This window comes from Rhinatrema bivittatum, chromosome 17 (assembly GCF_901001135.1).
Source record: "Rhinatrema bivittatum chromosome 17, aRhiBiv1.1, whole genome shotgun sequence".
NCBI classification, from domain to species: domain Eukaryota; kingdom Metazoa; phylum Chordata; class Amphibia; order Gymnophiona; family Rhinatrematidae; genus Rhinatrema; species Rhinatrema bivittatum.
In genome coordinates, this window is record NC_042631.1 from 51,980,861 (window position 1) to 51,993,690 (window position 12,830).

Consider the following 12,830-nt stretch of genomic DNA (forward strand, 5'->3'; position numbering starts at 1 on the left):
AAATCTTCCTCTGTGTTTGCAAGTAGCAGTTATTGGAACCCTATTTTAAAAACTACGAGGCTTGTGCAATAAACCTTCCCGTGCATGGTAAAGCCCTCTTGTGCATGCTGAAAATAGCATGCTATTCAGGAAGGCCTTACTGGGCATGATAAAGTATTCCTGACAGACATTTGCACAAACTCACACAATTTTGCGAGCCTGCACATGCAAATTGAGGAATGTCATCTGCAAATTAGGGCTGTGCAAACTCTCACTAAATACAATGGTATGCTTATTCTCCATGGAATTTTGCAAGATAAGTGTATCTTCTGAAAGGGGAATTGGGTAGCTTAGGGGACTTTAGACATGAGGAGGTTTGAGGTTGTAAGGGGCTTGCTTTTGATCACCATAGGAAGGATGAAGATGCCTTGTTGGGGGGGGGGGTGCCTTCTGACAGCAGGGAGGGGGATGCCAGAGATGAGTTGCCTTCTGTCAATGGAGAGGGAAGGAAGAAAGACAGTGCCCAACATGGGGTGCCTTCCTGCCATGGGGTTGGAAGAACCCCCCCCCCCCCCCCCATGATAAGTGGCCTATCACATCAGGCCACTAAGCACAGAGGATTGCAAATGGCAGCGGCAGTAGTTTTTTGTTAGTTATGGTGCATGTCATTACCATTGCTTCACTAGTGTGTCCAAAATTTAACGTGCTGTTTGCATAGTTGATTTGTTTTTACAAGCTCATGCCAATTTTTTTCAGTGCCAGTTTTATTGCATAGTCAGCGCCTCCCATTCATATAAGGCTTATTGTTTCATCTCTGACAGCTGTGAAGAGCTTTCCTAAAAATATTGCTAAGAACATAAGGCTTGCCATACTGGGTCAGACCAAGAGTCCATCAAGCCCAGTATCCTGTTTCCAACAGTGGCCAAGCCAGGTCACAAGTACCTGGCAGAATTCCAAGGGGTAGGTAGATTCAAGCTACTTATCCCAAGAATAAGCAGTGGATTTATGCAACTCTCCCTTAATAATTGTTAATTAACTTTTCCTCCAGGAACTTGTCCAAACCTTTTTAAACTATACTAACAGCTTTCACCACATCCTCTGCAAACGAATTACAGAGTTTAATTGTGCGTTGAATAAAAAATATGTTCTCTTAGTTTTAAATGTATTACCCAGTAACTTCATTGTGTGTCCCCCGGTCTTTGAACTTTTTGAAAGAGTAAACAACTGATTAACATTTACTCGTTTTATTCCACTCATTATTTTATAGACCTCTATTATATCTCCCCTCAGGCGTCTTGTCTCCAAACTGAAAAGTCCCAACCTATTTAGGCTTTCTTCATAGGGGAATTGTTCCATCTCCTTTATCATTTTGGTAGTCCTTCTCTTCACCTTTTCTAATTCTGCTATATCTTTCTTGAGATATAGTGACCAGAACTGAACACAAAACTCAAGATGAAGTCGCATTATGGAGCAATACAGAGACATTTATAATATTCTCTGTTTTATTCTCCATTCCTTTCCTAATAATCCCTAGCATTCTATTTGCTTTCTTGGCTGCTGCTGCACACTGAGCAGAAGATTTCAATGTATTTTCAACGATAATACCTAGATCCTTTTCCTGAGTGGGGACCTTGCATTTTGAAGCTATAATTTGAGATTTTCTTCCCCAAGTGCATCACTTTGCACTTATCTACATTAAATTTCATTGGTCATTTGCATGCCCAGTCTCCCAGTTTTGCAATGTTCTATTGTAATGTCTTACAATCCTCTTGTGATTTGAGAACTTTGAATACTTTTGTGTCATTGGCAAATTTGATCACCTCACTCATAGTTCCCCTTTCCAGGTCATTTATAAATATATTAAAAAGCATCTGTCCGAGAACAGATCCCTGGGGCACTCCAGTATTCACTTTTTTCCATTGGGAAAATTTATCATTTAGCCCTGCTCTTTGTTTTCTATCTTTTAACCAGTTGTTAATCCACAATAGGACACTGCCATCTATCCTATGACTTTCTAATTTCCTAAGAAATCTCTCATTAAAGACTTTTTCAAATGCTTTCTGGAAATCAAGATACACTATATCAACGGGCTCACCTTTTTCCACGTTTGTTTAAGTCTTCAAAAAAAATGTAGCAAATTTGTGAGACAAGACTTCCCTTGGCTAATTCCATGTTGGCTTTGTCCCATTAAACTATGCTTATCTATATGTTCAGCAATTTTGTTCTTTATGATAGTTTCTACCATTTTGCCTGGCACAGATGTCAGACTCACTGGACTGTAATTTCCTGGATCAGCCCTTGATCCCTTTTTAAAAATTGGCATTACATTGGCAACCTTCCATTCTTCAGGTACCATAGGTGATGTTATTGATAGTTTAGAAATTTCCAGTAGCAGGTTTGCAATTTCATTTCTCAGTTCTTGCAGCACACTGAGATATATACCATCTGGTCCAGGTGATTTGCTACTCTTTATTTTGTCAATTTGCCCTAGTACATCTTTCATATTCACTGAGATTTGTTTCAGTTCCTCTGAATCATCACCTTTGAATATCATTTCTGACATGGGTATATCTCTTACATCTTCCTCGGTGAATACTGTAGCAAAGAATTCATTTAGTCTCTCTGCTATAGCTTTGTCATCCCTAAGTGCTCCTTTTATCCCTTGATCATCTAATGGTTCATCTGACTCGCTCGCAGGCTTTTTACCTGAATTTACATGAAAAAGTTGTTGTTATAATAATCTTTCCTTTTTTAATTGTGTATGCTCTTCTGCAAATGACTTACTTTGTATCTCTCCCCAGGACACATGGATTTATCCCAATATCCTTCTGCTTTACCCCGAGTTGGCCCGAGCTATCCTGGGCTATCGGGTCCAGATGCTGCGTGGAGCACTGTGGAATGCAGAGGAACAAGGATACCAGGTAAGTAAGGAGAGACAAAGCAAGCTTCAGAGAGCAAATCAGAAAAATTATCTATTAAAAGTTTTTATATATCTCTTAGAATAGAAAAACCATGCAAAGGGGTTTACATATAAACATAAACAGCAAAAATAAACATAAAATGAAACTAATCGAACAATGCAATAAAACAAAATATCTCCTTGTGACCTTGGGCAAGTCACTTTACCCTCCATTGCCTCAGGTACAAAAACTTAGATTGTAAGCCCTCTGGGGATAGAGAAATACCAACAGTACCTGAATGTAAACCGGTGTGATATCTCGATTGAGATTGAATGTTGGTATATAAAAATAATTAATACATAAATAAATAAATATCTATTAAGTAAATCAAGTATCAGGGAAAAGCTGTTTGAAATAGATGGCCTTTTAGCTTTTACAGAGAAAAAACTTACTGCTCTCTATTTCTCAAAGCTCAAGACGACAAACTGTTCCATAAAACAGGCCCTGCTATTGAAAATGCACAGCTATGACTAACTTTAAATTCTTTAAAAGAGGAAACTCTTCAGAGATTGGTCGGTAACTGATGCATATTGCTTCTATTTTAGCAAGATTTAGAAACAGAGAGGTAGATTTTAAAAACATTGCTCACACAAAAATGTCCACATGTGGGTCGCGCACGAGCAACGCAAATTGTAAAAAGCTGCATGCACATGTACCAGTGCACACCTCAAAAATAAGAGGGCAGAAAAGGGTCGGAGCATGGGCCAACAGTTACACGCACATCTCAGTATTTTAAAAGCAAAGATCGCGGCACGAGTTGACTTGTTATCTGCATAACTTTACTGCTGCTGCAGATGAGGAGCGGGTCTGCAGATCTCAGGTTTTAAGGCTTACAGGACGGTGAGGGGTCTGGGTCAACTGTGGGCCGGGCAGGATGAAGAAAAAATAACTGTATATTGTTGGTATACACTTTGAAATATAAGTTGTTATACAATTTAGCACACTGAGCTGTGGACGAGACCTCTTGGCCTTGTTCTTTCTAATCCTGGTTCTGCCTCTTCTTCTCCCTGTAAACCCTGGGAAGGTCATTCTGTGTCTGATTTACTAAGCTTTTTCCCCATAGGCAGAGAATTAGAATAAAAAGCTTTAGTAAATTAGGGCCTTTAATCCCTTTCAGGCCGATGATCTATTGGCACGCGTTAAAGGGGCGCTATGATTGAGCGCCTGCCCCTTTAACATGTATCGATCCATCTTTCCGGGGCATCCAATGCAAAACCGAAAGGGGCTTCCATGGTAAAAAGGAGGCGCCAGGGGAGATTGTGTGCCCTTAGTTCCTCCTCGGCAGTGGGTGCCCGGGAGAGGTGGCTGTCAGCCACTTAGGAAAATAGACGCTCCTTAATTTGGCATTCCTCTCCTAACCTCTCCTCCAGCACCCTTTTTTTTTTTTTTTAACATGGTTTTTTTCAGGACATTATAATTTTGTAGTTCTTCCTACTTAATATCACCACAATATATCTTTTGTTTTTCTGTACCCTTTTTTGGGCTCCTCCAAAATGAACGCCTGCTCCGGGCAGGCGTTAATTTTGGCGAATAAAAATGTGCGCCTCAGGTGCACTTTTTCTTTTATGGGGGGAATAGATAATATCCTCATCAACATGAATTTATATGTGATGAGCGCTATTACCTAAGTGCACGATTGGACGCATGTTTTGGATGCGCTAACCCCCGTTTTGCATGCGTGTTCAGTCACAGGTCGAGCCAGGCACTACAGCCAGCGCACGGTATTGCATCGGCCTGCTTGTGTGTTGGTTCTAATCCCACCTCTGTCACTGATTCTCTCTGTGATCCTGGGCAGGTTACAAAGTGGGTAATTTTGAAGAGATTTGCACAGGTAAAAGTAGTACTTGCTTAAATCCTCTATTGGAAAATTGTCCATCCTGTATGCAGGTAAAAGTATGCACATAGCTCCAGAAAGCATTGCAGGAAAGACATTTCCAGGGTTAGGTTGTTGGAGAAAACTATTCATATAGTTTTGCATTTTCAAAGCCTTGAGACTAATTTTCAAAAATATTTGCATGCATAAAATTACTCAGGGGTTGTATACATAAAAGTACACATGGAAGCAATTTTATACATATGTTTATGTGTACTTGAAAGAGGCATTCCTGAGGGGACGGAGTTGGGACAGGGAAACCATTTACTCACATACTTTCAATTTTTGAAAGTGAATGGATTAATCCCTCTGGCTCACGAACAACATATACCAGACTCCAGTACAGGATAATGTAGCTTTATTAATTAAGTAAAATTAGAGGGCAAAAAGAAATGAGGGCAAGTCCTCAGTAGCATTTTGACATTTGTTGCAATCAGCAGTCTTAATACAATTTCTAGATAAAGGAGGCTATCTGCCAGATTGTGATTTTACTCAAAATTGCCTCAATTCTTAAGTTTGGATTATTAATGCAAGTGATGCAACGCATGTCTGTGGCTAGCATATCTATTAAAGATTTATTTATTTATTTATTTATTTTAAGTTTTTCTATACCGGCATTCACAATAAATATTGCATCATGTCGGTTTACAATTAACAAGTGGATAAGGAACAAGAGGCAACAAATAACATTGATCTTAGTAATAATAGAATAATGATAATAATAGTAGTAATAAAACATTAAACAAGAGGAGGCTAAGGAATGCAGTTACAATAAAACAGGGGAGTAATATAACTTGGATCGTAGAAAAGAAGCAGGGGTTTAATTGGAGAAAAGAAAAGAAAAGATGAGACTATGAGCGAGGCCTGACCCAAGGTCTGCTAAGAGCTTGTTAGTCTTGGCTCCTGAAAATATACTGGACTGGTAGCCTTCTTATGGGTGGTTCAGAACCATTGATATGCTGTAGTGAGCTAAATGGAACTGAGAGGTATATTCATAGGACTCGCTACAAAACTATGCACATTTATTTATTTGTATTTAAAGGCTTTTACATACCGATAACCATGTCGGTTTACATGGGACAGGGTGATTAAATAATAATAGGATAACATGTGCACCTTTACACCTGCCCTCAAGTGGGTTACTGTGCCCAACAAGGGTTCACATAAACTTGCTAATTTCTGTTATAATTAGTGAGGTTTGGGTGGACCCTTGGACACTGTGGCAGTGACCACGCCCATGGGGGGAAGTCCCGTGAGAGGCCACAGGTCAGACTCAGCTTAGGACACACAAACACAGAGATTGATCTTTTATTAGACAATGTGATGAAGCCACCAGAGGTGACAGTAGTGAGCAGCTGAGGTAGCCCGGCTGGGCTGGTATCTCTCAGGCACTGGAACAGCGACTCCTCAGGTAGCAGTGCTGTAGTGGAAAGAACTGAGAATAATGAGTACAGTGGAATAAGCACAAAGCCCCAGTATGGAGAACCCCAGGATAGCTTGAGCAGACCCTCGAGGAGCGAGTACATGATCCTTGAGAGCTGAGAGGCTTGAAGGTAATGTACTCACACAGCAGTTCCACGTAGGAGATGGCACTAGGGCTGGAACAGAGGCAGGCCCTCGAGGAGCGAGTACCTGATCCCTGAGAGCTGAGAGGCTTGAAGGTAATTTACTCACACAGCGGTTCCATGTAGGAGATGGCACTAGGGCTGGAACAGAGGTAGGCCCTCGAGGAGCGAGTACCTGGTTCCAGGGAACAGCTCTGAGGTGAAGATGGGAGTACTCACTGGTGTTGAAGATAGCGAATCCTTCTAGGCAGAAGAGAAGGTAGGAACAGGCAGCGAGTCAGGGAACATGGGCCCTCGAGGAGCGAGTACCGGTTTCCTGATAGCGACCTGAAAAGCAAGTGAGGCCCCCGAGGAGCGGGTACCCCGTTAGCTTTAAGAGTCCAATGGAAAATTGGAGAGATAGAGTAGCTGGATACAGAGAGCGAATCCCATCCGTAAGAATCTCCCCCTTGCTAACTCAAAGGCTAGCAAACATCGTAGGCTTTAAATATCCGGGCAGCATGACGTCATCACAGGGGGACAGCCCTGAGGTTCACGTCAAGTAGGAAATAAGAGCGAGGGCCGCGTTGCGCACGCGCTCTAAGGTACCAGCGGAGCATGGCGGGAGGCAGCGCCCAAGCCGGTCCGGGGATGCCGGAGAGGACGGCAGGCAGATGCCGCGGCAACCAGGCGACCATCCATAGCGAGAGGAGGTGCAAAGAGAGAAAGGTAGGTGGAGTGAAGCCGTCGGGAAGGGACGGTTGCAACAATTTCAAAGTGGATTTATGCACCCAATTTGCTTTAAAAATTAAGGCTGAATTCTGCATGTACTTTCTACATGTGGACTTCTGCCCTTCACGGCTGTTATAAAATTGCCCTCTATGCATGTTGTTTTATTCATAAAAAGGAGGTGCAAATCTCTGCATGTCCTTACACAATTTTCAAACAAAAAGTACAAGCTTACTTATACTCTGAAAATTGGTGCAAAGGCCATGGATAAAAAGTACATGCACACTTTACAGCAGTGAGAGCACTTGAAAATTGCCCCGTGTGCCTGTCTCTGTCATTGGCTCTTTCCGTGACCCTAGATAGGTCACTTTCTCTCTCTGTATCCCAGTTCCTCCTTTTGCAGTTGAGCCAGTGTGGCAGGAATGGATGGACACCTTTAAGGCAGATGGTGGCAAAAGTTAATGACTACTGGAGGGCTGTCTCTCTCCTTCTGTAGGGTGCAAAGTTTCCATGGGAAAGTGCAGCAACTGGGTATGAAGTCTGTCCAAGTGACATCTATGGAGCACAAGAAATTCATATCAACGGGGACGTTTTACTGGCATTTCAACAATACTACCACACCACCCAGGTATCTGCCATCTTTATACAATCCCCCTTCCAATATCTTACCAGACAAGGGGGCACATTTGGGAGCTGTTGGTCCATCATGCAAGCCATGGGATTCCCTGGGGTTCCTTCAGCAGAGGAGAAGCTTTGCTTCAGGGCTGTCAAGGCTATTGAGACACTCTTGTGATCTTGAGATAAGGGCAATGTGAGGGAGTGTATAAGATATTCCCTCAGAACACCTTAAAGGACTGGCCATAGCTATCTGGCTCGGTCCTCCTTAAGAACCAGCCCCACAAATGATTCTGGGTGACGGGTCCAGAAGAAACTGCAGAGAGAAACCTGGGATGTGAGAAGGCATTGTCAGACACTAGGAGAGTGTCTGAGAGCCCTAATCCTTGGACAGAACAACCCTAAACAGGGTTAACTGCTGGGAAAGCAGACTGCTTGTGGGACAAGCTAGAGGGAGAACAGACTTGTCCTGCTGAGGACAGGGCTATCCGAAGCTGCTAAGGTAAGCAGACTGTGCTGCTGAGGGAAGCTCACTGCATGAACCTTCTGTTAGTGTCTACAATAAAGCACTCTGGTTGAGAGGAGTTTTGTATCAAGCTGCTTCTGTTCCTGGCTTGTATCCAGAGCCAGGCCGTCAGCTCTGTCACAGACAACTACACAGCAGATTGTGGTTTTCCAAAATGAATAGGGTTTATTGTGTAATTTGCTAATTGATGACATTTTGACATAAAAACAAACAGCAACAAGCCACAAATACTATCCCCATATTATAAAAAGATGGGTTAAAGTATGAAGATGTGTTGATAAAAAAAGAGAAATAAGAAAATAAAAAAATGTAATAAGATAAAAAATAAGTACAAGGCTTTTACTGTTCTCTGTCTTGTTGAATAAAAACAAACGTGCCAAAAAAATCCCTCATTAAAGCATAATTCAAAATAACACACCAATGGGGATTAAGTCTTATTCAAAAAACATATTTGTGTTTTAAAAGCTTCTATCACTTTGTTTTGGCACACGTGTCAACAACATTTTCCAGATTTACCACTCTTCCCCATAGGGACAAATTATCATTCATGAGAGTACAGTCACAATTCTGTAAAGCAGAAAGGTTCTATTCATAGCCTTGCAACCGGAATTCTTAAGTCTAGTTTCATGAATTTTAAGTTTATCTATAGTATGAGAAGAGAAAACACACAATGGAATGACACATTCCGTCAATGAAGTCTCTGTGCAGCCTCCTACCATCCATATTTCCTTAAGAGAAATGTTCTGGCCAGAGCCGGTGCTTAGTAGCTTTTTGCTGCCCTGTGCAAACAAGTAGTGTGCTGTCCATCCTCCGAGATTCATTCATCTCCCTCCAGTAATCTAAACTTTAAAATCTGACATTCCACCCTACCCAGGTCCACCCTCTCACCTCTGGAACTCATGGCCAATGCCCCCCCTCCCCGCTCCGGCCCTCTACACACAATTACAAATTATACATTTATAATAACAGATTGCATTAAACTAACATTCAGAGTACAGCTCTCTGAGGTGAAAATACCACTTACAGCAACCTGTATATTATATTTACATGCACTGCTGTGGTGCCAACCAGAAATCCCTGCAAAAAAACCCCATATGGTATTAGGCCTATTGTAATGCATGTTGACCCTCAGAAAGTCATGCGTAAACAATTACAATATAGCAAACCTCCCATACCAAAAAAGTACTAACTGCCAGCACTCAAAGTGTAACAATCTTAACTATGAAAAAGTAACACTGCAAATATAACACCGGCTCCTAAAATATCAATACATCTCTTATTAGGAAAACGGAACAAACCAGCTACTATATATCTCTACACAGAAGGTACACATTAGCAGATTACCGCACCTTGGTTGCACATGCAGAACACTGACAGGCCCTAACCAATACAGAATTAAGAGAACATAAATTAGAAATAGAAATGTGCAGACAAAAACTGAACTGGAGATCGCAACAAGCCAGACTCTGGTTACAGTGCAACAGTGCAAAAACAGAAACATCACCATTCCTCATAAAATATCAAATAATAAAATCAAGAAATATAAAATATCAATCATAATAGTAAATCTGTATTAATAACAAAAAGAAATATTTCACGACAGCTGAAGAATAAATATCCAATATTTTAATAACTCGCTTGCTCTTTTCTCCCCTTCCTATGTTTTCGCCACTTTCTTCCTCCCCCCTCCCTAGGCTCTTCCCCCACCTTCTCAACCAATCAATCCCAGGCTTTTCCTCCTCCCACTCCAAGTGCTGGGGCTCCCTAGCACAGTTTATTACAGTCGGGCCTCCCCGTCATCCAGCACGAGCCGGTAGCAGGAGCAGCATTTGAGTGATGTCATCTCCCACTGTTACGGAGCCAGTCTTGTGGAAGGAGCTATGAAATCTCACTGCTCCTCTCGCGAGACTAACGCACACCCAGCCACCTCTCCTGGGTGTGTGATCCAATATTTAAATTGAGGGGTCATGCTAAAACGGAGACGCTAGGGACGTACAATTTTCCCTCAGCATCGGGCGCCCAGGAGAGTTGCTGTCAGTGCGGGTTAGGAAAACGGATGCTCAATATGAGCGTCCGTTTTTTCCTGCTGCCGGCGAAATATACATGCACGAGTTACACAGCCTGGACCGTGTATCTTGCAGATGTATATTGGGTGCCCAGAAGTTTTTTTTTAAAGATTTGGGGTTTTTTTACCTGGCTCTTTCTGTGGTTCCTCCTAGTAAGTATCCTGACGATACTGGCATATCTGTGCTGCTGAAGCCAAGAAAATCTTCACTGGGAAATGGCAAACCCAGTGCTTTTGCTGATCCTAGTTTCATCAGTACCTCATCAGCTAGCACATTTTCTACTGTCTGTTGTCCTGCAGTTCCTGTGCTTTGTATCAGTCCGAGCCAGTTCATCCAGGGAAATGATGCTGTTTTCTGATAAGACAGGTCTGGTGCTCAGTTCCCCAAAACACTCTTCCATCACGTCTTCTGATAGGGAGTATGTGAATGAAACCACAGAACCACCCAAAGTCAGGCATCTTTCCCCCTTCACCGAATGACGGAGCAGCCCTCTCCTTTGGTCATTCCCCTTTGGCCTTTAACAAAAGATCCAGATGCCACAGCAGCACTTTGAATATAATTATCAATCAGATCAGCTGACATTTTAAGTTTCCTTGGTGCAAGTCTGCCCTTTTGCCTTCCTCTTGGCCATGTTGTAGCCAGCAAGAAGGATCTACTGAGCAGCAACTTACTTGACGTGGTGTCCTGCATAGGCCTTCTTCCTCCACCCCTTACAAACATGACCATATATGACACTCCACTCTAACACTGTCTTTGAAAACAATTATTGGGATTCTGATATCTTTTCATTTTTTATTTTTTATTTTTTTTGTATTTAAACATGTTTATTAAGTGATTTCAATAACAGAAACATGTACAACAGTCGCCCAGAGTACATTAAGCAAACTGCAACCTTACCACTTCTAGTGTTCACCAGCGCTTTATATCATTTTATACAATTTTTCTTAAAAACACAATAACATAATAACAAAGCTATTGAAATTCCTGTACAATTATTAACACATTACATAAACATATTCTTAAAAAATAAAGTTTATAAACCCTTTGTAAAATATTTATAATCAGAAATGAAATGAATTTCCTGAGGAAGCTTATTCCATAAAATAGGAACAATTTATGAAAAAGCACGTTTTGAGGTTAGTTGCATTTCTTTGGCACCTGAGATCTTTAATAACTGTTGCTTGGATGAATGAAGATTTTGGGCTGGACAGTATACTTGCATTAAATCTAGCAAATATGGGGGACACTTCCCTTGTAGCGCCCAATGTACCAACGTCAAAATTTTAAATTGGACTAGAAGGCAATGCAAGTCCTTCAATATCGGAGTTATGAGGGCTAATATTGTAGGTCCTGTAATCCCCTGGGCCGCTGCATTCATTAACAAGTGCGGTGCTTGGGAAGGCTCTCCTAAAGCCCATTGCAATAATCTAGGCACAATAGCACAAATGCCTGCATTACTATTCTAAACTCACTTTTGTTCAATATGTATCTCAATTGTCTGATTTTCCTTAATTTAAAAAATCTTTCCTTACAACAACTTGTAATAGTCGCCATAAGGTAAATTCTGAATCTAAATCCCAGGTAGAATCTGATGCCTTTACATTATCCCTTCCTACCTGCAAGGACATCTGCGTTGTTGTAATTCCTCATGCAAATGAGATCATTTCTGTCTTTTTTCATGCTTGTTATTGTATGTTCTTCCTGTTCTATTTCTCCTCAGGATTTAGAATTCTTTAGCAAGCGCGGAGGCTGGGAGGTGGTTAGTTCTGTCGCCAAGTACTGGTGTAGCCGAGTGACCTGGAGTGAGGAGGAACACTGCTTCCACTTGAGAGGTAGATCCCCGTATGGGAAAAGCAACTCCTTACTGGCACTACTAAGTTTGATACTGCAGTACTTACTCAATATAGAGGTGTTGCTCTCATGCTATAGATACAAATGTTAAATACTCAAAATGCAAACAAAATATTTACAGTTATTTTGGTTGCTTTGGGCATAGGGGTCACCTCATCATGGTTTTATTCTGGCATTATATTTACAAATAATTTGGAATATACGACATTAGTATAATTAATTAATATTAGTGCAACTAGCTCTGTCACAAATTTCTGTTCGATCTTATAGCAGAATATAAACTATACTAATAAATAATCCTTAAATGTAATCAATGGGTGTACTTATACTCTAGGGAATATTGCTGGTTCAGGGGTCATTTTCAAAGCTATTATTGTGTTTGTGGCATTGTGGACCCTTGCTCGCTGTGGAGATGACTCCTCCCACGGGGAGGGGCCAATACGCTCAACAGGCTCAGAAGTGTAGTCTCACCCAGATGTTCACGATAGGCAGGAGCCTGCAATGCGGGTAATACCGCGGCTGGAGGGTGGAGTTGGAGCGCCGGTTCGTAGAGGTACTCACAGAGAGAAGGCGTCTTCCTGATGGTGAATAGGTGGGGCCGAAGGTCCGTGATGCAGGATATGAAGAGAATAGGCCCTCGAGGAGCGAGTGCCTAAAGGTCCAATTTCCTGGAAGAAAAAGAGAAAG

At 41.7% G+C, this 12,830-nt stretch overlaps 1 protein-coding gene across 1 annotated transcript in view; it reads left to right on the forward strand.

The window, feature by feature from the left end:
- The window catches only part of PGGHG (protein-glucosylgalactosylhydroxylysine glucosidase), a 270,873-nt gene that overhangs the window by 131,138 nt on the left and 126,905 nt on the right, over positions 1 to 12,830 (forward strand). Inside the window, exons 6-8 of the mRNA XM_029582660.1 lie at positions 2,781 to 2,900; positions 7,582 to 7,713; positions 12,013 to 12,124. Coding sequence (XP_029438520.1) covers positions 2,781 to 2,900; positions 7,582 to 7,713; positions 12,013 to 12,124 — 364 coding nt within the window. The remainder of the gene's footprint in view (positions 1 to 2,780; positions 2,901 to 7,581; positions 7,714 to 12,012; positions 12,125 to 12,830) is intronic.